Source organism: Dermacentor andersoni, chromosome 2 (assembly GCF_023375885.2).
Source record: "Dermacentor andersoni chromosome 2, qqDerAnde1_hic_scaffold, whole genome shotgun sequence".
In the NCBI taxonomy this organism is placed as follows: domain Eukaryota; kingdom Metazoa; phylum Arthropoda; class Arachnida; order Ixodida; family Ixodidae; genus Dermacentor; species Dermacentor andersoni.
This window is the reverse complement of record NC_092815.1, coordinates 143,154,826-143,181,636: the sequence shown is the minus strand read 5'-3', so window position 1 is coordinate 143,181,636 and position 26,811 is coordinate 143,154,826. Positions and strand designations below refer to the sequence as shown.

At 50.6% G+C, this 26,811-nt stretch overlaps 1 protein-coding gene across 1 annotated transcript in view; it reads right to left on the bottom strand.

Moving 5' to 3' along the window:
- Window positions 1-15,206, bottom strand: part of LOC126540641 (glypican-5-like) — a 146,787-nt gene extending 131,581 nt beyond the window's left edge. Inside the window, exon 1 of the mRNA XM_050187482.2 lies at window positions 14,770-15,206. Coding sequence (XP_050043439.1) covers window positions 14,770-15,031 — 262 coding nt within the window. The 5' untranslated portion in view covers window positions 15,032-15,206. The remainder of the gene's footprint in view (window positions 1-14,769) is intronic.
- Window positions 15,207-26,811: the final 11,605 nt, after the last annotated feature.

Genomic DNA, 26,811 nt, shown 5'->3' with positions numbered 1-26,811 from the left:
CGAGTCCAGCTGGATGGTGTTAGAATCGCACCGCTGGCACGAGTTGTTGGAGCCTCAGTGCTGACGCCCGTTATTGCAAACGGGTCGCAAGCCCCAAGGGTAGCGTTGGCCTGGCGGCCTGGGGCACTGGAAGCATCCGAAGGTCCCGGCAAAGCATGAGTCAACTGGTAACAGAACAACTTGTTTATTCTAACATCGCAAAAGAGCGGCCGGTCAGGTCGACCGAAGTGAGAGACGGGAGAGCACGTAACTCGACAGAAGAAATCGGAGCCTCTCTCTTGGCGTCCGGGGGCAGCTGCTCTTATACTTTCGCAGTTGAGGGCAAGAAGGAAGGCCTCGTGACGAGACCACGTGACGGCGGGTACGGACAGACTGAGAGACACGTTGAGACGAGTGTAGTGACGCATCGCCAAGCTGGCGCCTGTCAGACCTCCTCGCTTCACACTTGGGGAGCTCCTCTCCCCGGCTGCCGCGCTTTGACAAGCGTGGGCACACACACACACACGCACACACGAAGACACGTGGCACTGAAACACGCCTGGACGCGCTTGGCGGGGAGACTGCGGGAGCTCCGAACGGGCCAAAATGTCCGCCGCTTTGAACGAAGCTCCGGCGTCCGTTGCATCCGCGCCGGCTATACCGCGCGTTGTAGGCGAAACGTAACAGACCGCCCCGCCGGGGGAAGGAGATCCCGATGGTCAGGGGACTGCATCCGCTGTCCGGAGGGATGTCGCTCGATGATGCTCATAACCGAAGTCGGGCGTCCTTCGGCGTTTCTTGAGCGCAGCGCACAGAGAAGGCCTCGTTCTCTCGTTCAGGTTCACCCAGGACACTGCAAAGTGACTTCGGGAGAGTTGACATTTTTGTTCTCGTTCCCGGCAAGCGTTAGAACTACGCCGAAACTCAACCGCTCAGTCAGCAAGCACGGCACAACCCTCACTAAGCCCTGCCAGGCTCTTTCCCCTTTTATACTACTGCCTAGTTCCTTACAGTAGTTTAGCAGCACTCAGAACACGTCCACAAATTGGAAAATTGCACGAGAAAGCACATCATCACTTTGAAACACTACACAAAAGCAATATGTTAAAAATCCTGCCTCAGGAAGAAAAACATCAGTAACAAACAATTTTGAGGCTGATTCCCACGTTAGGGGCTTCGACTTAAGCCATCGGCGTTACCGTTGAGACTCCCCTTTTTGTAACGCACCTCAAAGGAATATTGTTGCAAAGCGAGGCTCCAGCGCAGGAGGCGGCCATTTTTGGGAGATATGGTCTGCAGCCATTGGAGAGGGCAGTGATCCGTCTCAATGATAAACCTCGAGCCGGCTAGGTAGCATGACAATTTCTGAACGGCCCACACGATACACGCACACTCTTTCTCGGTGGCGCTGTACGCCTGCTCACGACTGGTCAGCTTACGACTAGCATACAGGACGGGGTGTTCTACTTCTCCATTTTCCCGTTGGCACAGTACAACGCCCATGCCTCGCTCACTAGCATCACACTGAACAACGAACCCTTTTGTGTAGTCGGGCGATCGTAGCACAGGCTGCCTTGTTAGGGCGCTCTTTAGGGCGCTAAAAGCTCTTTCCTTCGTCTCATCCCAGACGACTGTTTGCGGCTCTGTCTTTCTTAGAGCATCCGTCAAGGGAGCCGCGATATCAGAGTACCTGGGGATGTACCTCTGATAGTAGCCGGCGACACCTAAGAACGACCGAATATCGGTCTTCGTGCGCGGTTGCGGGAAGCCTCGCACAGCGGCCACCTTTATTTCAGAGGGGCGGCGACGACCCCGACCAATCACGTGACCGAGGTAGACAACCTCGGCCTGTGCTAACTGGCACTTGGGAGCCTTGACTGTCAAGCCCGCATCGTGCAGGCGGGTTAGCACTGCACGCAAGTGGGCCATATGCTCAGGCCAAGATGCGGAGAATATCGCTACGTCGTCTAGATACGGTAAAGCGAATTCTTGCTGTCCCCGCAACACTTTATCCATGAGGCTTGAAAAGCAGTATGGCGCGTTCTTCAAACCAAAACTCAAAACTTTAGGACGGAATGTCCCCATTGGTGAAATGAACGCCGCATACCTACTAGCCTCTTCTGTAAGTGGAACCTGCCAATAACCCCTGACAAGATCTAGGGTGGAAATAAACTGAGCGCTACTCACTCTCTCAAGGCGCTCCTCGATGTTAGGGATCGGATAAATTTGATCCTTAGTGATGGAATTAAGCCTGCGGTAGTCGACGCAAGGACGAGGTTCCTTGCCCGGTACCTCAACTAATATCAAAGGGGAGGTATAATCACTCTCACCCGCCTCAATAACACCGAGCTGTAGCATTTTCTTTACCTCAGCCTCCATAATATCGCTCTGGCGGGGTGACACCCGGTACGCCTTGGATCGTACTGGCTCTGGGGAGGTAAGTTCTATGTCATGAGTAAGGACAGAAGTCCTACCAGGCCTCTCAGAGAACAGACCTTGAAACTCTTGTAAGAGCTGGTGTAGTTCGGTTTTCTGCTCAGGCGACAGCGATGCTTTACTGATTAAGTCACTAATGACTTGATCAGTGTCTTTCCTGTTCGTTACTGAGCCTAGTCCCGGAAGCTCGACCGGTAGCTCTTCGGGAGCGTTTACCATCATACATACTACTGCTTCCCGTTGCCTATAGGGTTTGAGCAGATTACAGTGGTAAACTTGCTGTGCTTTCCGTTTTCCTGGCAGACTGACCACGTAGTTAACGTCCGACAGTTTTTGAACAATCCGTGCTGGGCCCTCCCACTGCACGTCGAGTTTGTTCTTTAGCGACGTGCGCAATATCATGACCTCACCGCCCACCTCAAAACGACGGGCCCTGGCTGTCCGATCATAATAAACCTTGGCCCTCTGCTGGGCCTTTGCCATTGCTTCACCTGACAACTCCTGTGCCCTTCTTAAGCGTTCGAGGAGCTTAAGCACGTACTCCACCACGACTGGGTCGTCGCCCCTGCCTTCCCACGATTCTCGAAGCATGCGAAGCGGAGACCGCAGCGAGCGACCGTACACCAGCTCAGCTGGCGAAAACCCCGTGGCCGCATGCGGCGCGGTACGTAATGCAAACATCACCCCAGGCAGACACAGCTCCCAGTCAGTTTGATGTTCAAAACACAATGCTCTCAACACGCGCTTCATGACGGAGTGGAGCTTCTCAACGGAATTCGACTGGGGGTGGTGCACTGAGCTGTGTAACAGCTTTACCCCGCACCTTTCGAGAAAGGCTGTCGTCAAAGCGCTCGTAAACACCGTGCCCTGATCTGACTGGATTTCCGCAGGAAAACCAACTCGCGCAAATATGGACAGTAGTGCATTGACTATCTCAACTGAGCTTAGTTCTTTAAGCGGCACTGCTTCAGGGAACTTTGTCGCTGGGCAGATCACAGTCAAAATGTGTCTGTACCCCGTGGCTGTTACCGGCAGAGGTCCCACTGTATCAATAACGAGCCGTCTGAAAGGCTCCGTAATGATAGGTACCAACTTCAACGGCGCCCTCGATTTGTCCCCTGGTTTGCCCACCCGCTGACAGGTGTCGCATGTCTTCACAAAGTGGTCTGCGTCCCGAAAACACCCTGGCCAGTAGTACTCTTGCAAGAGACGGTCCTTAGTTTTCTTAACTCCTAGGTGTCCGGACCACGAACCCCCATGCGACAAGCGCAACAGATCCTGACGGTAGCACTGAGGCACGATCAGCTGATCGAACTCCACTCCTCTGCGGTCTAGATACTTTCGGTACAGGACCCCACTTCTTTCCACAAAGCGAGCATTTTTCTTGGCGACACCTTCCTTGACAATGCAGCGTATGTTTTCTAGGCTGCCATCCTTCTTTTGCTCGGCTATCAAAGCCGCCCGGCTGACTTTTAGCAACCTATTAAGTCCGTCTGACGTAGGCGCGATGAGCAAATCTGCAGATAGCTCTTCTAACTTTCCCGCATCGGGAATTTCCTCTCCAGTATCTGGTGCCTTTAACGCTACAGGCTCAATTTTATTCAGTTCGGGCGTGCTCTGAATATCAGCTTGCTGCGCTTCTGACTCTTTCTCATTGTTCGACAACGTCGGCCCCGCAACTACTGCCTTTGCAGCGAGCTCCCGAACCTTTGATCTGGTTAAGGCCTGAACGCTAGCCTCACCAAACAAAAGCCCCTTCTCGCGCAGGAGGTGATCGGACCTGTTCGAAAATAGGTACGGGTACTGGGGGGGCAGCATAGATGACACTGCGGCCTCCGTCTCAAGCGCTCCGAAAGGTCCTTCAATAAGCACTTTTGCTACGGGCAGACACACGCTGTGAGCTTCCACGGCTTGCTTGATCCATGCGCACTCGCCCGTGAACATATCGGATTCTACGTAAGAGGGGTGAACTACATCCATTGTAGCTGCGGAATCGCGAAGCACTCGGCACTCTTTCCCGTTCACGAGGAGGTCTCGCATGTAAGGCTCGAGAAGCTTCATGTTCTCGTCAGTGCTGCATAAAGACAAAAACACGACTTTTGTTTTTGTTTCTGGACACTGTGCCGAAAAGTGACCCGGCTTCTGGCACGTATAACAAACGCGCGCTTGCCTCGTCTCGAACCGCTTTCTGCGTTCGGCTTCGGTTGCCGCCGTCTCCTTACGTTCGGTCGGACTGCTTTCACTCGCATCCGCACTACGTGTGTCCCCCTTTGCTCTCATGGGCGTGAACTTTGGCCTCTCAAACTTGGAGCCAAATTCACCCTTTTGACCGTCCTTAGCTCCGCGAGCCCGACGCGTCACAAACTCCTCGGCTAGCTCGGCGGCTCTAGCCACCGTACTAACGTCTGGCCTATCCAAGACCCAGTACCGCACGTTCTCAGGTAACCGACTATAAAACTGTTCTAGCCCGAAACACTGCAGAACTTTCTCGTTGTCACCAAACGCTTTCTCTTCTTTGAGCCACTCCTGCATGTTTGACATAAGCCTGTAGGCAAACTCTGTATATGACTCACTTTTGCCTTTCTCATTTTCCCGAAACTTCCGACGGAACGCCTCCGCGGACAGCCTGTACTTTTTTAGCAGACTCGATTTCACTTTGTCGAAATCCTCTGCCTCCTCTCTATTCAAGCGAGCGACTACGTCGGCCGCCTCGCCGGGTAACAAAGTGAGCAAGCGCTGTGGCCACGTTTCCCGAGAGAACCCCTGCTTCTCGCACGTTCGCTCAAAGTTAACGAGGAACAAACCAATGTCCTCTCCAAGCTTAAACGGCCGCATCAGGTCAGTCATTTTGAACGATACTCGTTCTCCTGCACCGTGTGCCTGACTTCCATTACGAGCGCGTTCCATCTCTACCTCGAGGCGCTTCATTTCCAAAGCGTGTTCGCGCTCTTCTTTTTCTTTCTGTTCTTTTAGTTCACGCTCCTGTCTCTCTTTCTGTTCTTTAAGTTCGCGCTCCTGTCTTTTTGCCCGCTCCTCAATGGTCTCAAGGCATTCCGACAGCTCGTCATCCTCAGCTTCTAACTCAAGAATAGCCCTTAGCAGTTCTGGTTTTCTGAGTTTGTCTGAGACATCCAGACCCAACTCTCTTGCAAGCTCCAGCAATTTCGGTTTACGCAACGACTTCAAATCCATGGCTGCTCTGAATGCTGCTTTCTCTACTGCCTACTATTGTCTTGCCGCAAACTAATCCGGCAGCAACGACAACCACAATTACCAGCTCTGTTTCTGACACTAACAAAAGCCTGGCAAAACTCAGAAGAAGAAAGTCCCGCACTCACCAAACCTCGCAGCCAAGAATTCAGCGCAGTCGTTCCGCTGCAGGCAACCAGTCATCACACAGGGCTCGTTGCACTGCTCCCGGATGGTCGTTGTGCTGCTCAGCATACAGTCAACCGCATATCTTCGCTGCTGGCCTCCGTTGTCGCGATCTCACCGCTGGCAACCAGCTGTTAGAATCTGAGCGCTGACACGAGTTGTTGGAGCCTCAGTGCTGACGCCCGTTATTGCAAACGGGTCGCAAGCCCCAAGGGTAGCGTTGGCCTGGCGGCCTGGGGCACTGGAAGCATCCGAAGGTCCCGGCAAAGCATGAGTCGGCTGGTAACAGAACAACTGGTTTATTCTAACATCGCAAAAGAGCGGGCGGTCAGGTCGACCGAAGTGAGAGACGGGAGAGCACGTAACTCGACAGAAGAAATCGGAGCCTCTCTCTTGGCGTCCGGGGGCAGCTGCTCTTATACTTTCGCAGTTGAGGGCAAGAAGGAAGGCCTCGTGACGAGACCACGTGACGGCGGGTACGGACAGACTGAGAGACGCGTTGAGACGAGTGTAGTGACGCAGCGCCAAGCTGGCGCCTGTCAGACCTCCTCGCTTCACACTTGGGGAGCTCCTCTCCCCGGCTGCCGCGCTTTGACAAGCGTGGGCACACACACACACGCACACACGAAGACACGTGGCACTGAAACACGCCTGGACGCGCTTGGCGGGGAGACTGCGGGAGCTCCGAACGGGCCAAAATGTGCGCCGCTTTGAACGAAGCTCCGGCGTCCGTTGCATCCGCGCCGGCTATACCGCGCGTTGTAGGCGAAACGTAACAATGGCTTCGTTGACATGCTTTATGAGGCCGAGCAGCAGGGGCCATCATAGCGTCGGGCACAGCTTAGCTTTTGCGATGGATCGGTCCATCTCTCCCAAGAGAGGGAGAGAAGAGAGAGGAAATGATAAATGAAAGGCAGGGACGTTAAGCAGGACTGAGCCCGGTTGGCTACCCTCAACTAGGGAAAGGGAAAAGGGGAGGGAAGGATTTAAAGAAGAAGAGAAAGTCCGCTGGGGACATCGATAGGTCACTCAGTCCGGATCGCAGACGTTGACCCCATCCGGTAGCATTGAAATATCGCAGCAGCGCTTTTGTGGCATTTATTTAGCTGCGATATGCGAGGCCACGGTCCCAAGATCTTGTTCGAGGAGAACGGTTTTCCGTCTAATTGATTTAGAGCTGCGCTTTTTCAAAAGATGGGCAGTGTAGCGCAGTAGATGTTCTATAGTCTACGCGACACCGCAGCCACTGCACTGGGCGCTATCGGCCATTCCAATCAAACACGCGTGTATAGGGAAGATGTACGGTGGGAAGATCGAAAAAATTCGAATGTGTGGAGGAAAGAGTGCTCCTGGAGGAGGGCATTCTCCGCAAGTATAGGGCAAGCTAGGTATATACTTTGACGCGACCGCTTCCGGCCCTCGTGCCCTAACAAATATGTCGTACACCGCGAGGTCGCGCGTGCCAGAGGCACTCGGCTCCCTCCGACTCCTGTCCCGAAAGAGAACGAGTTTAGCCAGTTATTTTAGGAAGCAAACACTGATGCAATCAAGAGGGGCGGAAACTGCTGACGCCGTAACAAGCCATTAGTCGCATCAAAGTGATGCGGCGACTTTTTAGGAGCAGACAGGGCACGCTCTTTCTTGCATCCCGCCCTCGCGGTAGTGTCCTTGGGTGTCGCTTCGAGTGTCGCTTTGGATATCGAGTTATACACCCGTAATCGTCTTTTCCTTGACTATGTACACTCGCCTCCTACACAGATGACAACGTTAGCGAGTTGTTAAGAGAAACGTTAGTATAAGGTCTCCGCGAGCTCCATTCGAGTGGATTCCTGCAAAGCTAACCAGCATTGCGCAGGCTGCAGCGGCAAATATCAACTAAAAAAAAAAAAAAGGTGATAGTGGTTCCAACTCGGCAATAGCTTGCTCCTCCAGAAAGGCTAAATTCTAACCGTTAGTCACCAGGAAATAGGAGAATCTAAAACCATTCATCCTTTCTGGTTCCAGAGATGGCCCGATAAAGCGCACAGAACGTCATAACAATAGCTCGAATAGAAAGTCGGAACGTCCATTGGAAACTACAGTGGTTTGCATATGCAATCATCGAGCCAACGATGATCACCGCTTCAGAAAGAATATGTCTATCGCAGTTAAACTAGCATTTGGTTACACTATGCATCAGGCCGTTATTTGTCCTTTTTTATGTCCACATTGTGGATTTCTTCATTGTCCATGCAAAAGCCTAGTCTCTGTCACCCTTGTCATTGAAAGCATTCGCAGTTCACTTTTTGCAGATGGTTACTACTAGGTTACTAGGTGGTTTTGAAATTTGTAGGTGCGCAATTTCTTCTTTTTTTTTTTTTTTTTTTTTAGAGTTGTTCTGCAAAGTGTATCAGCACCGGTCAAAGCGCCTCGAAAAAACTATGCTTTCTCTAGGTCCTCAGTTATGTATTAAATGAGTCACTTTCCCAAAACTCGTGAAGTTTGACCTGAGAGCTGGGGACTTTCATTTCCGCTTCCGGAAGGCGCCGACACCACAAACCGGAAGTAAACAGGAAGCGCTTCCCCTTCAGGTGGACAGCTTTATTTTTTTCGTTGCAATGATGCCTTGAAACGTTTAGGGAACGAGAAGTATTGAACTGTAGTGGAACGCCTTCTTCCTACGTTAAATGGAATCTGCCGACGGGCAAACTCGATTATTCCAGAAAACCTTCATTTTATATTCATAACGAAAAAATGTTGTTACCGCTGTGTAGCTGCAACAGCGAGCACGAATTTTGTTTTTACGTTAAAGAGGAATAAAGAAAAATGATGTTCACTTTGGTTACGAGTCTGGATAAAGTAAAATAGGGCGCTTGAAAAGGGCGGACATGAAAACGGACAAGAAGTCTGACGTGAAAACGTAACAATTATAACCACAAAGTAATACAATATAATGCAATACCCGAAATAGCCCCCCCCCCCCCCCCCCCCCCAAACACACACACTCACACAGACAAAAGCACAAGCTCGAAGGGCTTTACTGCAGTGGCGTATTATTCAGAAGCACATTTCAAACCTCGCTTAATGAAATATCAGTCAAATGTTTTTTTGTTTTTTTTTTGTCACTGTACAAGGTGTTCGGTATCGTTGACTGTTTAGGGAAAATTACCGCTACTTTTGGGAATGAGTGTTGCTGTCACCGCCTAAGAATGACAAAAACGCGCACCTTTACAGGAAAGTTATCGCAGTTAGCATAAGCGAATAACGCAAGCAAACTGTGCGCTCGATCGCGCTCCGCGGAACGCGGTGCCCCGAAAAGGGCGACAGTATTATAACCTTCCAAGTTGAGAAGCCACGTGTTACGCCTCCTGTAAGAGATGGGATGGGGGAGAGGCTACCTACACGCGAACCGGAAACGCGCAGCTGCAGATGCAATTGGTTCTGATCCAGCTGCGGTTTACTAAACAGAACACAGCGACACATATCGACACACAGGAAGGCAGGGCTGCCGGTGAAGACGCGCGGTGATGCGCCTGTTGTTGCGTAACGACGGAGAAGCGTTTGAAGTTCCGCAAATAGCGCGCCTCCTCTTGATCAAGCTGGGGAGGGGGGGCGAGGGGCATGGTGTCCCTCCCAGCGGGACAATTGGTGGCCCAGTTTTATTTCTCTGTCTTGAGTGTGTGTGTGCGGTCATGACAACCACAAATACGGCAAGAAGGCTATAAGATAAGAAAGCCGCTTTGACACGTACATTGCCCTCTTCAGAGTACTGCCCCATGGACTCCGCACGAGCTTGTGCCGCGCCATACGGAGCAAATCTGTGCAAAGCTCACGACAGGTTTCTCTATAGGGGTAGTGGGCAGCAGCCGACCGATTGTTCAAGAGCGTGTGAACTTGAATTTCCCAACATTAAACATCCATATGCTGATGGCGACGATGATATGAGTACCCTCCTTGAAAAGCGTAGATGGCACAATTCCAGCAAGCTCATTCTTGAAATGTACCTAATGCATTTTAAATCTTAAAAAAAAATAATTAAATTATGGGGTTTTACGTGCCAAAACCACTTTCTGATTATGAGGCACGCCGTAGTGGGGGACTCCGGAAATTTGGACCACCTGGGGATCTTTAACGTGCACCTAAATCTAAGTACACGGGTGTTTTCGCATTTCGCCCCCATCGAAATGCGGCCGCCGTGGCCGGGATTCGATCCCGCGACCTCGTGCTCAGCAGCCCAACACCATAGCCACTGAGCAACCACGGCGGGTATTTTAAATCTTTAACTATTATGGTAGTCTAACTGCATCATCCACCGCAAAAAAAAAGTTCGTTTTGTTGCGTATTATCCCTTCATTTGCGCCACCTATCTCTCCCCTGTAGGGGCGCTGAAACTTCCCGTCTCGGTCAAGCCAGCTGTTTCCCCGTTGATGGCTAGATGGAGATCTGACATTCCAACAGAATATGCTCAACAGTTTCTGCACCATTTCCACGCGCTATGCATGACTCGTCTTCGCCTCCAGCTCGGACCGAGAGACGCCTGCAAATAAAGTTGATCTCTCTCTCTCCTTTTCTCTGTATGTACCAGTGTTATCGCATCTAGGGCCGAAATTTGGAAGATAATAACAAAGAAGCTTGGAATCGTGCTGAAGACCACACGCTGGACCAGTGACTGAACGTAAAACGTACGGCTGAAAGATAGCGAGGCATTCGAGAGCACAGCAGGGCACATCGTTACGATGAAGAGGGCGATTGAGGGGAGGGAACAAGATGAGTTTGGCGGGCCGTGCACTGCGTAAGGAAAATAACCGGCGGTCTGTTAGAGAGCAAATGCAGTCGAGGTGGGGAGATGAATAGGTGGCGAAATTAGACGTGGAACTAGAATTAATGGGGTTCGCTCGGCCGACGCGGAACCGGGGAAACTGGAGATCACTGTCCGATTCTCCGCCGATCGTCGTCCTACACACGGCTCATATCAACTGGCGACGATGATGATGGTGGTGGTAGACCCGCACATCGGAGCAGACCGATCGAAGCCCGCAATAATCGAACTCCGATGCTGCCCAGCCACATGATATGCTGGACAGTGCGGCTGATATTAGCAGAACGGTTCGCGTCTCGGTTCGAAGCAGCAGACGACCCTCGGCGTTCGCTTCTGTTGCTCAGTCCAAAAATAGCAATCGGAGCATGCCCAACTTCTACAATTGTTAAACTGTCTAAAAATAACAGCAGCAACAACAACAACAAGGCTCACCAGGGCATCAAGCAGTACCGCTTCAGTGAGTCGAAGCGTGGCGGGACTTCAGAAGACCCCAGATAAGGCTATAAGACATTTGTGCTGGTCATTCGAACCGAGGAGCGGGAAACTGCTTCTCTCTTTCCTGTCAGCACATTCAAAACTGCCTCGTCAGTGCTCTCAGAAAGTCATGTCCGCATTCTAGGCAATGAAGTTTTCATGCTTAGGTTGACCGCTTGTTATCTGCCCGATACACGAAGGCTTAAGTATCTGCTGTCGCGGGAAAGCTTGCAGTGATTCCGTACATACATGACGTGTCCCACAGACTGAAGAGGGTAGGACAAGGCGCTGGTGTAGCGGTGATTTTTTCCCGCTCCGGAAAAACTAGCGAAGCTTTGCAAGTCTGCTTCACAAGCCAGGCGTGGTCGTCGTCGTTCTGTGAAACACAGGGAAGGTTTAGTGCCCTGCATCACTGGCGTGGTGTATGTGATTCTTCTCTGTTGTGGAAAAAAGTACGTGGGAGAGACAGGAAGGTGCTTAAATGGTCGTCTCAGGGAGCACCATAACAATGTCTAGAACACGGTACAGGGCCATTCGGGTATTGATTGCAGCGATCACCGATAAGCCCTACTCGAAAAAAAAAAAAAAATTAAGGCGAAGTGCTGTTTAAACAGTTCACAGCTGACACGTGAAATCATTGAGGCAGATTTCACCAGGAAGTTTGATAGCGCGTGCGTCAGTTCTCCTTCGATTGCACTTTCATCTCAGGAAATAGCAGATTTTAACATGATTTGGATGGCAAACATTCATCGTGCAATGTACGCATGTGGCTATCATTATGAACATTGGAAATTATGCTCCAGACTTTTTTTGCCGATTATTCACATGTTGCGCATGGTAGCAGCCTCTGTATTTATTCCTCCATGAATAAACTGCAAGTACAACGCTGTGTGCGTGTCGCTCTCTCGTGTCCCTGTCTTTCTTTGCGCTGTGTCCTTTTTTCCAGTGAATCACCAACAAGCCCAAGCTTTCGCGCTAATTTGAAGATCAGGCCATGGACAAAAAGAAATGAAAGAATGGAAGAAATAAACTGCGCCCGAAGCTATACGGTCGGTAATCGACTAACCAGCAGACATAAGCGATATTCTTCCCTCTTCTTCTGGTTTGGAAAGACAAGAAAACCAAACCGCTGCGCAGCCCGCATGCGCTAAACTGAGACCCAAATGAATGTACTCGCCTTTTTTTTTAAACTTCCGCTTTATATGTTTCTCCTTTCCGTCGCTACCTGTCACGGACGCAAGGAGTGCGCAACTACACAGGCTGGCCGGCTCGGTGATGCATGCGGTCCCTGTCGCCTTGCAAGCTGCAGCCCATCGAAACGAACATCTGTTGTGAAACGCAAGCACGAAGCCATCATGACGAAACCAGCCGCAATCGAAATGTTCTCAGCCTCTTGAATCGACAAGTAAACGAGCTGCTTGCTGCTATCTCAATTTCTTTTTGCGCTAGATTTGCCGGTACAGTTAAACCTTGATTTTCCGTAGATGCGAATTACTTCGTTAAATCGAGAGCAGTTAAAGCTATCATGCGGTTAGCATAATTAATAGATAGCATAACTTTAATAGCCCAAGAAAATAGGTAGTTTTTTTTCCTAAGTATACGCATTTATTGTGCAGCGAGCCCGTTGAGCGTGTCTTGCGTTTCTTCAGGGGAGTGGCGACGTTTGTTAACGAGCTAGTGGACTCCAGTCCTGCACTGCAACACGGCATACACATAGCTTAGGTACCTCCCCTCATCCCAGACTACGTTGAATCGGGATAGACATTGAGTTCAGTTCGTTTCTCTGAGGGTTACAACGGGCTAAGCTCTTCGTATATGTGAAGGGGAATCGAAAGCACTTCGAGCAATTCAAAGTTTCGTAATAAAGGCTTTCATGAAATCGAGGTTCGACTGTATCAACCGCCAACGTGCCCGTAAGACTTCCTCAAGAAAACACGAGGTGCAGAGCCACTCAAATCTACAGCGTGTATCGCGCATTACCGAGTTGCGTCCGAACCATCTTGTACACGTCGTTTCCGACTCCGCCGCAGTGATCTCGCAAGCTATGCGACACGCCTTGCACCTCGAGCATCGCCTAATCCTTCGTTGGGCACGAACAAACGCTTCAACGATCAAGGGTCCACGAAACTTGCAGTGGGGATATGTTGCGGAAGACGGGCTGCCAGACTACGGCGATATCCGGCGAAGTGCTTTAATTCGCAGCAACATCGGAAAAAAAACGCTTCAGGCGCATAAAGCCCCTTGGGTCTCTTCAGAAAGTTTCGGTATCCCACCAAGCGAAACACGGACAGCATTCGAGTGCGCTTTGTAACGTAAACTGCAGAAATATGGTTGGACTACTCCGACAAGTAAGTACATCGCATCGCGGCGGAGCGCAATGGGAGGATGAATCGGTTAGAGCGAAAAACCGCTTATAACGAACTATTCTAAAGCATAAGCGGCGATCTGAAACGTAACAAAGTACGTATGCACCCCAGATGTTGACTGCGCTTCAGCGATTACGCTCGCTCTTCGATAACAACTTAGCTTCTGTGTAGTAGTCGGCTATCGCCTTTCAAAACAGTGGCGTTTTCTCGCTTGAGCAGCGGCTGTCGCCAAGCCGGTAAGATCAAAAGGCGCGCCAGGATACAGACCAAAGAACGAACGCAAGAACTTGCAAACTGTCAGCGAGATGCGTTTTTTTTTTCTTTTCTTTCCTCCACCGACAGGGCCGAGTTCCGGAGTCCACAACGTGACGCTTCGATCACGAACAAACCCCTCCACTAGTTGCCTCCGCCGCAGCTGCTACCGCGGACCTGTCTCTTTCTCCGAGAGTGCTCGCTTGGGCTGGCTGACAGGACACACGCTTTTTCGGCACGGCGATGCAAGGTTTCTTGCGGCGTCCCCGTTCGGCCTGCCCACGCCTTGCACGCAAAACGCCCGCGCGCTGTCGTCTGAAACGAGACAGCCGTCTCGCCGTAGAGCGCGCGCTTCGAAAAGGACCGACCGTGCAAGGCGCGTACAGCACCGATCCAAAACAGACCCTGAAGCAACAGAAAAGATGCACGAGAGTTCCAGCCGCGGTACCTTTTCTTCTCCGCGAGAGAAGAAGACTTCTCCGAAAATGGTGGCCCCCACCGGCTCTTGTGCGGCGGTGTTAGGGAGGGACAACAGAAACCTGCGTCAGCCCAGGTAGAAAGCAGGATGCCTTGCCTTCGAGCGCAGGCCGCCCGCGGCGACGGCGGCTCGCTGCTCACCGAGGGCCGTGGGAATAAAGCCGTCGCTGTATAGACGGAGGCGCGAAGTAAAAGGAGGGAGGGCGCGGTGCTGCTGCCGGTGGAGATGCTCGGCCACGTAAACGCACACACACACTCTCGGTCACAAAAGGAAGCGTACCCCCCGGTCCCCCTCCAACCCCGGAACCCCCCTCAACCCGCCCGGGGGCAGCAGCAGCAGCAGCAGCCGAGGCGGCGACAAGAAAGAAAAAGCTCGCTCGTGCGCATTCCTGCGGCCAGCAACGGCCGGCCCTGCCTCCTTGCGAAAAAAAGTATACGAACGCCGGCCGCGAGCAAAGCTGGACCGCCGGCGCGCGCCGGGCCGACGCACGGAGCGGCACGCGGAGACCGAAATCAACGCCCATATGGCCGCGCAATCAAACGATAAAACAAACGCGGTGCAAGCGCACGTGCGCGACCGCGCGAAATACGGGGCGCGACAAACGAACTCACCGGACGTGGGCGACGCGGCGAGCACTTCGGTCCACCTGTGTTCGCCGCCTCCGAGCGTAGACGATAGCAGGTCTCGCGGCGCGCTGCAGTCCGGCGTCGTCGCGCCGCAGCAGACGACCGCGGAAGCGGCGAGCACCACGCAAACGGCCAGCGGTATTCCGATCGGCAGCGACGAGAACCTCGCCATCGTCACTACCTGACGGTGGGAGCACCTGATAGGTTGAGGGTCTTCTCGTCGTGGTGCTACCACGGCGGCGGTCATCGCGCGCAGGTCCTCCACACGAACCACCAACACCTGCACCTTGCCTCCGTGCGACCTGAACACAAACTGCTTTCGAGCTAGCGGTTGTTGTGCCGCCGGGGCCGCGGGGGCGAAAACTGGCGAAGCACCGAGCGAACCGGTTTAGGGATCCGCGACGCCGCCGCATCCACTACGAGCGGGCTTCGTGTAGCGAACCACAGTCGGAGGTGAGGCAAGCGGCGCCCTCCAACGGTCGCCACGAGAGGGTTGAGTCGAGCGCTCGCGTTCAGCTCCCCCTCGTGGCGCGTGCGCGCGATCCAGTCGTCCGGGTCAATATCCCGGGACGGCGGCGGCGGCCTCCGAATCCGGCCCGTAACTTTTTTTCTTTCCCTCGCGCAACGTTTGTGCAAGAGAGGGAGAGAGCGCGCGCCGCAGCTGTTTCATTCATAGTCTCCCAAGCGCCGAAATTTGCCGGGCGTTCTCCGGGAAGACGTCGTCCCGCCGCACGGACGCCGCCCCCCCTGTTGACCTACAGAAGCGCGTGCTTCCTTTCCTTTTTTCTTGTTCTCAAGATCGCGGAAACCTCATAACCGCTTCCTGGATTCGAGTTCGGCTTGGGGAAATCGGTGTTTTTTTCGTTAGTCAGTAGCCCTCGAATTCGTGCACTTTTGCCTCTCGTACAAACCCGGCGGCGACGCTGCTGCTCGGTGGTGCGTGTGCCGATTAAGCGCGGGCGCGGTCTTCGCGTGGCGTGGGCGTGCGGCAAAGTGGTGCTTGCGCGGCGTGCCCGTCTACTCACTACGTGTGCGCCAAAGCGGAAACCGTGCCGGGCTGGACCCTGCGCCGCCTCGAGTAGCTGAAGGAACATTCACGAAACGGGCCGCACCAGACAAGGACGCGTCCTTGTTATTGGCTCGCAGCTGTTGCCCGTTCGATATGCAACACTTACTATACAGGCTACTCTCCGTTCACAGCCCCGACCGAGCAGGTGTCCTTTGGGTCAGTCTGCGGAGCCGAGAATGAGACCTCGAACGAGTGGGCGCATCGACGATGGACCTTCGCGTGAGCGTAGGTCCACGTGTACTACTAGTGGCCGCAGCGGGTGTAACTTTCCGTGGGAGTTTCTTTGTCATCGGCTTTACTGCTGTGGGAACAATTTGATAAATAAGAGGATGTGGTGTAGTAGTGAGGGTTAAGGACACAGTAGCAAAAGTGTGAGTAACAAGAGTAACTCTTTATTAGGCGAACCTGCGCCCACAAAATAACAGGCTACACTCAAAAGTACAACCATAGCGGCGAGCACAGTCAGCCGTCGTCGAAATCTTATCTGCGGGTCAAACGCGTCGGCTTTGATACATGAGTCATCGAAAGTTAGAGAGTAATCGCCTGGGTGTCTTCCAAAAAGTACTACACAATTCGCGTCCCGCATAAAACCAGATTACACAAAGTTCGGTAACAGACAAGGGACGGAACCATCGATGACATTCGAGAAACTTCCGATACACGCAGGCGCGTCCTGCGCGAAGCGATGATGTTCAACATTTGCTAGCCGGTGAAAAAGCGGTCAACCGAGAAAGATAAATAAGTACACGCGGAAAAATTAAGCTATTTCTTCATTAGTTTATGCATTTAAATTTACGATATAAGACCGTAGCAGGCCCGGTAGTAGCTGTGGGCAGGTTATGGACAATGTTTTGACGAATCCGTGCACAGAAACTGACGAGGCTCCGGCACCTCGCAGCAGCGGGACTTTCGCCGCATAATCCGAGCGATTATACTGCTTGGACGCAGGGACTATATTATCGATCCCTCGTGGGCATCATTAGGTCAGCAAATCTTTTTTCATTCATTTAATCATCCTTATTCGCCCCCATCCCATACCCCTGAATGCCCTGAGGCATTTACCCTCGCATAAAAAAAAAAGTACTAAGTGCATGGGTTGAGTACACCCTTTACGGTATATTACCCATTGAAGCTGGCCGAGGTGCGTTATATTTTTGTTTCGCCAACGAGGCTAATTTTAGTCCGCTGTCCTTAGAGAACTGCAACTGCCCATCAAGGTCGACTTTCCTGAATATTGGGCAAACGTCATATCCAGTCCGCATGCTAAGTTAAATAAGCGCACAGAAAGTAGGGCATTTCTAGAAAAATTGACCAACCCTTCCACTACCGGAAAATAAGGGTAATCGAAGCTTGTCCTGCGTGCACCTGACCTTCGTCACGGTTAAGTAACCCACACGTTACGGTGCCGGATTGCTTCGGCCTCCCGCTCCCTCGGCTCCGGATCTTCTCGTTGCGGTCAGATTGCCTGGGCTCGGGCGACTCTAGTATCGGCGCGCCGACGGCGAGCCCTTCACGTTCGGCGGTATGGTATGGTATGGCATGAATAACTTTATTTAGGTTCTGAGGGATCAGTATGGGACTGATGCGGGCCGCTCCCACGTCGGTACAGAGAGACCGGTGGTAAAAACTTTAATTCGTCAACAGAAAATGATTTATGAGATTACATGTGGGAAGCCTTGATGGCTTCGTGAGGCGGCCGTCAGACCATGTGGTACGGCGACTTCTAAAGCCCAGGTCACGGCCCGCAGTTGCACCGCAGGTTCCGAGCTGGTCACTGCAGCCTCCCACTGCTCTCGGTTGGATGGCTGCCATTCGCCTCTAGGTTTGAGCTCAAGGCATTCGTGCAAGATGTGTGCTAAATCGGCTTTGTCGGCCTCGCATAGCGTACATTCGAGGGAGTGTATCCCTGGGTAGACTATGTATAACTTGTACGGGTTAGGGAAGGTGTCTGTTCGGAGTTGCCTGCAGATCGCCTGCTGGTTTTTGGTTAAGGATTTGTCAGGGGGTGGGTATTCGAGTCCTTCGTTTTTATAGTATTGCGTAATCGACCATTTGCAGAAGTCGGAGCGTTACCTAGCGCGAAAAACAGGAAGCTTGCGCCTCGCCGCTTGGTTGGAAAACATCCCGGCTACAGCCTTGCATGCTTTGGTACGGCGGCATCGAGTGGCGACTTTGAGTTTGCAGAGCTTCTTTCATGTTTTGCGAAAGCGTCGACGTTCTTCGATAGTTGCATATCACCTGCCTTAAATATGATTGAAGAGGACTTCATTCCCTTGCCGTTTTTGCAAATGAGACGAACAATTGACTTCTCAGTGTGCCGGATAACGAGCGACAATGCGTGGGGTTATCTTCATGCCAACACTTCGTCCGTGTGTCAGGCACACCGCTGATGGGCTTTAAAAAAAGAAGGTTAAGTTAAGAACATAAAACTTAACGTAAACACCGTGGACCCTCCACTTAGCCTCATACGAGCTACGTACACGCCATCCATGAAGTCGGGCATCTACGTGGTTACAGCATGGTTCACAAAAGCCATTGGCGACATTGCCGGAGAGCACTGTGAATGTGTGGCTGGATGAGTACTTTATGCCTGTCGCATTCCCCGAACTTTCCCGCAGGTGTCTTGGTTAATCTTCCGTATTGGGCTCTTCTGTGTGCTTCGACTAGTTCGTTGAGCGTGTGGTGGACGCCCATTTTCAGGAGTCTCTCGGTGGATGTGTATCTCGGCAGGTGGAGCGCCGCCTTGTAGCTTTGTCTTAGGCAGTTTACCTTTTCCTCCTCCGCTTTATACAGTTTGATATATGGGAGGGAGTACACGAAACTGCTGAGCACGAAAGACTGGATTAGATGCCTAAGATCCGCTTCATTCATCCCAAAGTGTTTGTTATCGATGCGTCGGATCAAACGGTTGGTTTGGTTCACACATTCCGTAAGTTTGTTGATAGTCACTGTGTTTTCGCAGTTGCTTTGTAGGTGCATACCTAGTATCCGGATCATTTGGACCTCGGGAATTAGGGCGTCGTCCACGTATATTTCTCTCAGGACTGAGGTTTTTGTATGACCTTGTGGATTGTATCTCATGACGAGAAGTTCCGATTTTTGTGGGGAGCACGATAATCCTATCTTTCTGGCGTGTTCTGAGACTACGTCTGTTCCAACTTGCAGTAGGTGTTCGACCTCTCCGTCGTTCCCCTTGGTTACCCAGAGTGTAATGTCGTCTGCGCATAGGGAGTGCGATGGATTTGGTTTTCCTTCGAGCAGCTGTGCCATGGGTATGAGCGTGACATTGAAAAGGAGTGAGAGTACCGATCCTTGCGGCATTCCCCTGCTTCCCAGTGAGAAAGGGTCGGATGGGAATGACCCAAAGCGTATCTCCGCCGTCCTAGCGGATAGGAAGGCTTTGACGTTGGTGTGGGTTCGCTCGCCTACACCTAGATCTGAAAGGGCTTCCGTGATAGCCTCGTACTTTGCCGAATGCTTTGGTTAAATCCAGAGCTAGGATTGCTTTGGTTCGTTTGCTGTGAATAGGGTTGATGACCTCCTCCGATAGTCTGAGCATGAGGTCTTGTGTGGAGAGATGTTGTCTAAAGCCCAATATTGTGCTTGGGAAGAGTTTGTGCTTGTCCATATGTTCTTGCAGGCGATCTAGAATCACGTGTTCTAGCCATTTGCCCAGGCATGACGTGAGGGAGATAGGTAACAAATGTTGTATTTGTAGACCCTTCCTTGGTTTAGGTATTAAGGTTATCTTTGCGTGTTTCCACGCTGCTGGCAGCTTGCCTTTTTCCCAGCATTGGTTGAAGAGTTTTGTGATAGCGTTGGTTGATTCCTCATCCAGGTTTCTCGAAGTTCGGTTTGTGATTCCGTCCGCTCCCAGGGCAGAGGATGTGCGGAGTTTGTGTAGCACCGCCCTTACCTCTGCCGTCGTTATTTCCTTGTCCATTCCTGGATTCGAAGGTCCTTTGTACTCGGGAAGTGTTTCCTTGTCAGAGGTATCTAAATATCTGCTCCGGAGTTCATCGCGGAGTTCGTCGTCTAGAAGGTGGTGTTCCTGTATAATGCGGAAGATGTTCTTGTTGTGTGCCGTCTTACAATTTTCAGGGTCTAGGAGGTACCTGAGTAGGTGCCACGTGTCTTTTAGGCCGTTTTCCATTCATCTGGTCGCATGTTTGACCCCATTGTTTTTCGACCAGCTCTTGTGCGTGGTGTTCTATATTTTTTTAGCTTAAGTTTTCTGTTGTATTTTTGCTTGAGCCATCTCTTTTGCCTTGTCAGAGGTATCTAAATATCTGCTCCTGAGTTCATCGAGGAGTTCGTCGTCTAGAAGGTGGTGTTCTTGTATGATGCGGAATATGTTCTTGTTGTGTGCCGTCTTACAATTTTCAGGGTCTAGGAGGTACCTGAGTAGGTGCCACGTGTCTTTTAGACCGTTTTCCATTCATCTGGTCGCATGTTTGACCCCATTGTTGTTTGACCAGCTCTTGTGCGTGGTGTTCTATTATATTTAGCTTAAGTTTTATGTTGTATTTTTGCTTGAGCCATCTCTTTTGAAGGCTTGCGTGTGCTTGCCACATGTGTAGTAGTCTTGTCTATTGCGTGTGTTTCCGCTGTGACTGGTATGCTTTCGGTTTCGGTTTTGACGTCCTTGCCTAGCTGTTCAACCCATTTGTCGAGGTCATCTATGGTGGTGGGTTCGACGCGTGCTCTGATGAGTCTAAATTTGTCCCAGTCGGCGATCGTGATCACTTTCCTCCCTTTCTTATTTAGCGATGTGGCCGGGATAGGGGTTTTGATTATATAATGATCGCTGCCTAGGCTGCAGGCGGTGTTTCTCCATTTCCCTTCTCCCACGTTCTTACTGAGCGTGAGGTCGGGGCTGGTGTTCGTCTGCACACTGTTTTGTATTCACGTGGGTTGTGGCGCATCGTTCAGTAATGTTAGGCCTTCGTCTTGGATGTAATTCCATATTGCCGTGCCCTTCTTGTTGTTTATTTTGTAGCCCCAGGCCGTGTTCCTGGCGTTAAAGTCGCCTACTATTAAAAGCGGCTTGTGTCCGCAGAGCCTGAGTGTTTTGTTAACTGCCTCTACTATAGGGGAGTGGTTCGATCTGGGGGCGCTATACACGTTGAGAATAAATAGGCTCGCTTGTCCTCTCTTCTGTGGAATTATTTCTACGAGGAGGCAGTCCGCGTCCTTCGTGTCTATTTCGTGTTCGACGGCGGTCAGGTTTCTGTGGATCAAGATGGCCGCACGCGGGTTTTGCGCTCCTATTTTTTCATGTTTTATAGTTTCTCAGTTTGGCTTTAGTTATCGTTTCTTGCAGTGTTATGATGTCCGGAATTTCCGGCTTGTCGAAGTTCTGGACGTTGAGTTGTAGGTTCTCCCGCTTTGGGCGGAAGCCCCTGCAGTTCCACTGCCATATTTTGCTTTCCTTAAGGTTTTCCTCCATATTGGTTTGCTCTTTGTACCTGAGCGTTTATGAGACCGAATTTGGATAGTGAGATCGCTGCAACTTGCTCGGCATGATCTGTGAGTTGAGTTTGCACTCGATTCGGGCTCGGCGCCGGCTGTTTTCGCCGGCGGTGGCAGAGTGAAGCCCTAATCGAGCTAGGCCTAAAGTAGGCCCAGCTCGACTACGTGCGGCTCGGGGGAGAAGTGCCCGAAATCCGGATAGGAGCAGGTCTTGTCTCCAAAAAACGTAGCGGTTGGGTGCAGAGCACCCTCACTGACCTCAGTGTGACGTTCCCGGGTCCTCGCAGTCCGTAATGTCGCCAAAAAATGGTCGAAACTCGGCAGCCCGTGCTAATCACGTCCGCACTGCTCGACGGCAAGATGACGACCTCTCTTCACGGGCGAGTTCTCGCCGCCGCTTGTCGAACGCTGCCCACTCCTCGGGGGAACGCACAACGCGTGGCCATTCCATTTGTTTTCCGAAACTGAACTGAATGGAACCAAAGCCAGCGCAGAGCACGCGAAACCCTTTCCTGCCCTTTCCCTCCCCAGCAGAAGCGAAACGGCTCCGTTCGGTTGCGCGCGTGGCGTGAGCGCGCGCCTATCCAGCTGGAATGCTTGCTAATGACTTGCGCTGCGGCGCCGGTCCAGCTGTCAACTCATCAAACCGCCCTTTCCCGCAGCTGCTCTGCTCTGGCAGCGAATGGTTTTTCTTTTTTTTTGTGTGTGATCATATCGCCACTGAAACTTGTGAGCCAATACAAGCTTGGCTTGAAAATCTCAGGAGGGCTAAGCGTGTTGTACAGCAATCGTGAAGAATTATTCCTCTCTCTAGGGCGAACTATAATAGTCACCGAGATCAACTTTCATCGAAATGGAGGGAACAAGATTGCCACTGTTCGTGCGAAATATATTGTGCGTGGATAAATGACAGGCCTTTGGCAGAAAGTCCTTTTGGAAGTGCTCGGACGGCTGTCATCCTCAATTTTTCCTCCGTGTCCTAAGAGACACCATGACACCCTGCTAACATTCTCCGGATATGAGGGCAATATTTTTATGGGTGGGGAAAGTTTAACGTTGCTGGATTAATTGCGATCGCTGCAAATAATTATTGAACGAATGATTTTTCCCTATTTGATGGTTTATACTGAGGCACCCATGCACGGTGTCCTGCTCGCTCCTCGGTGAACTAAAAGAGTCATTTCGTTTGCATTTCGTGATATTGGTGGGAGGTTCTGGGTGATGTGCAGACAAAGTTAAAAAATTGGGATTCAGTTACGGCGCAGAACTTAAGTAGCTGTTCGGCGGAGAACTACAGTATAACGGTCCTTGAGATCGAATTTTACGAAAATAAATTTTAACAAACAGGGTTGGGAGGGTACATTGTGGCTGGTTTGATGGAAATCACCCAGCCCACCTGTGTACTTGAAATAGCATTTGTGCCCAACCCTGAAAAAACTGCTAGGAGTTGCAATCGAAAAAGAAACAATAAAATACGGCAAAGGACCGGAAACTTCTTCTTCGGAAACACGGACAATCTGATGTGTTCCACGTGCGTAGCGGACATGACCGTGTGAAAACTCTAAATGGCTGCATGTTTCCCTAACACCAAAATGACGAGTTTTCCAATGGAAGCAAACGAAATTTCGAACGAAGCAAAAAAAAAAAAAAAAGCAAGAATCTATCTTTCCTTCATTTGAATGTTCGATCAGCGGGAACGAACGAGTCTGTCTGTTCCAGCATATTGAAAGTCCGATATAAAAATGCTCACAGAAACATGCTTTTCTTTTAGCAATGACGTCATAAGAAACCAGGAAAATGAAAACGTTTTTATCAATACGCAGTATAATCCTGGCGTTGGAGTGTTAATTAATGTACATCGATACCTTCCTGTGAATTACCTCTAGAATATGCCTTCATAAGTAGTAATGTGGAATGCCTTGCTTTGGTATGGCTAAAATATTTGTTTGCGGCAACGTACCCCCCCCCCCCCCCCCCCCCCCAGATTAATGTGTGCTGCGCTTTTTTGATTATCTGCAAGATGTATTATTTATTATGCGACTGAACACTGATACACGCTAGTCCATCGCGGGGATTTGAACATGGACATGCTGAACGTGGACAGGCGGATTTATGACCTGATTATCATCACATGGATTCTGTAACGTAATATAAGTGCCAATGTGCACAAAGGCGAACACCAGCCCTTTAATAGAGCTGTTTGTCACAAGCATTGGCAGGAAGATACAGCTATATAGAGCTTATCATGTCCGCGGCCATTTCTTTATACTTTTTCGTATTAATCGGTCCTGTTCTTCTAGAAAAAACAACAACCTAGGTTCAGCTCAAAAGTTGAAAACATCAATTAAAGAACATTTAAGGATTTTCGCCCAGACTTCTAAATCTTAATAGGGACGCGATACACAATTCACATACGCCCGATGAAGCATACAATACCGAAGTGGCAATTTTTTGCAGTTTATATTACGTTCATAGCTCGCCATCGACACAGTTATTGCATTATTCCCCGAAAGTGCAACACATAATAAATTGCTCTTGAAGACGGCCATTTTCAGAACGCGCGCCCACGGCAGCTCGGCTTTGGACGCGAGGAAGGTTGCTCAAAACGTCCGCGAAAGTTTTTGTGGTGGTTTCGCGGTACCAAATACCGCTGACGCATGCACACTGTGGCCGTGATGCCTAAAGCTTAGTTCGTTCAGCACAAGAAAGGGAGCTGGGGGTGTTCCCCTGCGTTTCCAAGAGAAGGGTCAGTTTGGCAGCTTTCCGGGACACGCTCAACGTACGCCCTTCAACCATCACACCCCGCCACCTGCACTTTCGGGGACGTGGAAGACGCCTTCTTCTTTTATTTTTTTTTCCCCGTCCAACACCGGCGCGGGGCTTGGATGAGTTCTGGACAAATGGTGCTGTAATTATTCATTTTTGGCGTTCTCGAGGAATCATAGGTCACGTACCGTCACATATAGAGTCGACAGCTACCTGTTAAAGAAATATAGAAAAGAAAGAAAGAAAGAAGCAAAATACCAATTTTTTGAGTCAGTGCTTTTTTTTTTTTTGCTATTTAAGTGTGCTTGCACAATGTTTTTCCCTCCAGCGTCTCTAAAAAAGATAACACAAGCGCGAAAACTCGGGATAAGAAAATAATGCCTCAAAATGCTAGAAAGAATTTTCCAAAGTTTGTTTAATACACGTTATAATGATGAATAGGAAGCGTTCAGGTGACAAAGAAATAAAATTAATGTCTTCCAGCGTAATATAAACCTGTTTAATCGTGATATGAAAAAGCCGAACGTTTTAAGCGGACAAACGAAATATCTGGTCCCTCATTGGTGATTGAAACTGTTAGCCAGCTAAATGTAAATAGTTTAAAAGTCCAAGACCCATTAGTAGCAGATATATTTGAGAACTTCTTCTGTGCCTTGAGTAACAAGGCGACATTATGACGAGGCATTAGATAATATAAGATAAAACGGACATTGTGTGTTTTTAATCACTTGTTTTGTGCCTTGAGTAACAAGGCGACATTATGACGAGGCATTAGATAATATAACATCGAACGAACGTTGTCTGTTTTTTTAATCTTATAAGGAAAAATTTGTTTCTGGAAATATTTGGTTCCCTCAACAGCTTGGCATGTGAAATATATAGCATGCAAATAAGGTGTTATTGAGACGGTTATCGGTCTAATGCCGGAAAAGTACGATGAAGTACTCTGAACAATGGTTCTCCAGGACAGACAGACAGACAGACAGACAGACAGACAGACAGACAGACAGACAGACAGACAGACAGACAGACAGACAGACAGACAGACAGACAGACAGACAGACAGACACACACACACACACACACACACACACACACACACACACACACACACACACACACACACACACACACACACACACACACACACACACACACACACACACACACACACACACACACACACACACACACACACACACACACACACACACACACACACGCTCGCACGCACGCACGCACGCACGCGCGCACACACACACACGCACGCACGCACACACGCACTGACCTGGAATGGAGAAGTAGGCCACAGAATCTAGTAATTAGTGGTGTATTGGCAACAGGATACGAACAAGTGTTGAGTAAGTTGAACGGCATCGCACGACTGGTCAAACTTTTCGGCCTGAGCCTGAACGAGGTGGAGGTAGTGCGTAAACTACCCGCAAAACCAAGGAAGGTCAGTCAATATATTGTCCATTTCAACAAACAGCAGCATAGAGAATACTGACTGCAGCAATGTAAGACACTCAGGAACTCTCATCAGAAAGCGTTTGCTACAGAAAACCGCCAAAAGCCGCATGATCTCATAATACACGCCGTGTACCTTCAGACGTCCTGCACTTTTACGTCATGCTTATCATTCGCGCGCTGGCCTTCGTTCTTGGAAAAGTTATTGACGTGCTTGAAACTTAAGATGTCGCAGTAGACCGTATATCGCGACGTGCATAATTTTTTGCGTTGGCGGTCTGCTTCCACTTGTGTATATTATGTTTCCTTTTCATGTAAGAAACGTATCCAAAACGTCACAGTTTCGCTTGAAAGGCGAAGCATCGATTGCGGTAGTAAATTATTAGACAGCTGTACGAAGTAAGGATAGTAATTTTATCGGCCGTATGAAGTTGTAAACATTCGCTTACTAACTAAATTAAGAAGCATGATGCCGCGCGCGCACGGGCAAACGTGAACACACCTCATTCGATGACCGCGGATGCTCGCTGTGAAAACGCTGGTGTGAGGAACCGCCGCCGTAGCAACGTGCGATTTGATCTTCGTGTTGCCTCTGACTTCAACGTGAACTAAGCGGCAATAAGACAGCGGACACGAAGCTATCAGCCTTCAGGGCACCTAGACTCTGTCCTCATCACACATCGCTTTCAAGATAGGGCCCGCGTGGCCGCCGCTCAGCCGCGCCATCCCCACCCACCGCCGAAATAGACCTCCCCCACCACTCCCCTAAGGTGCCCTTGCACGCGACGAAAGACGGCGGGCGTTCACCCAGCCTTCCTTCCTTGCTCGCGCGAGATCGAGCCATAATACTCGGTTCACCCTCGGACGCTTTCACTCACACACGCATCACAGGGCCACAATACTATCGCACTAGGATTTATCGCATACGCAACATCACAGCGACGCCGATGGCGGAAACGCGCCTGGAGTGTCTATATGTCCATGCTTGAATTGTTGTCGTAATAATAAAATTACAAATAGCTCCTCCACAATTAATGGCCACCAGCTGTTTTAAAGATGCTGCCATGTGTATGTCTCGGATCTTTAATAAACCCGCCGCTGTGCCTTAACGGTGTTACGTTTCGCCTACGACGCGCGGTATAGCCGGCGCGGATGCAACGGACGCCGGGGCTTCGTTCAAAGCGGCGGACATTTTGGCCCGTTCAGCGCCGCCGATACGCCTCCCCGCCAAGCGCGTCCAGGCATGTTTCAAT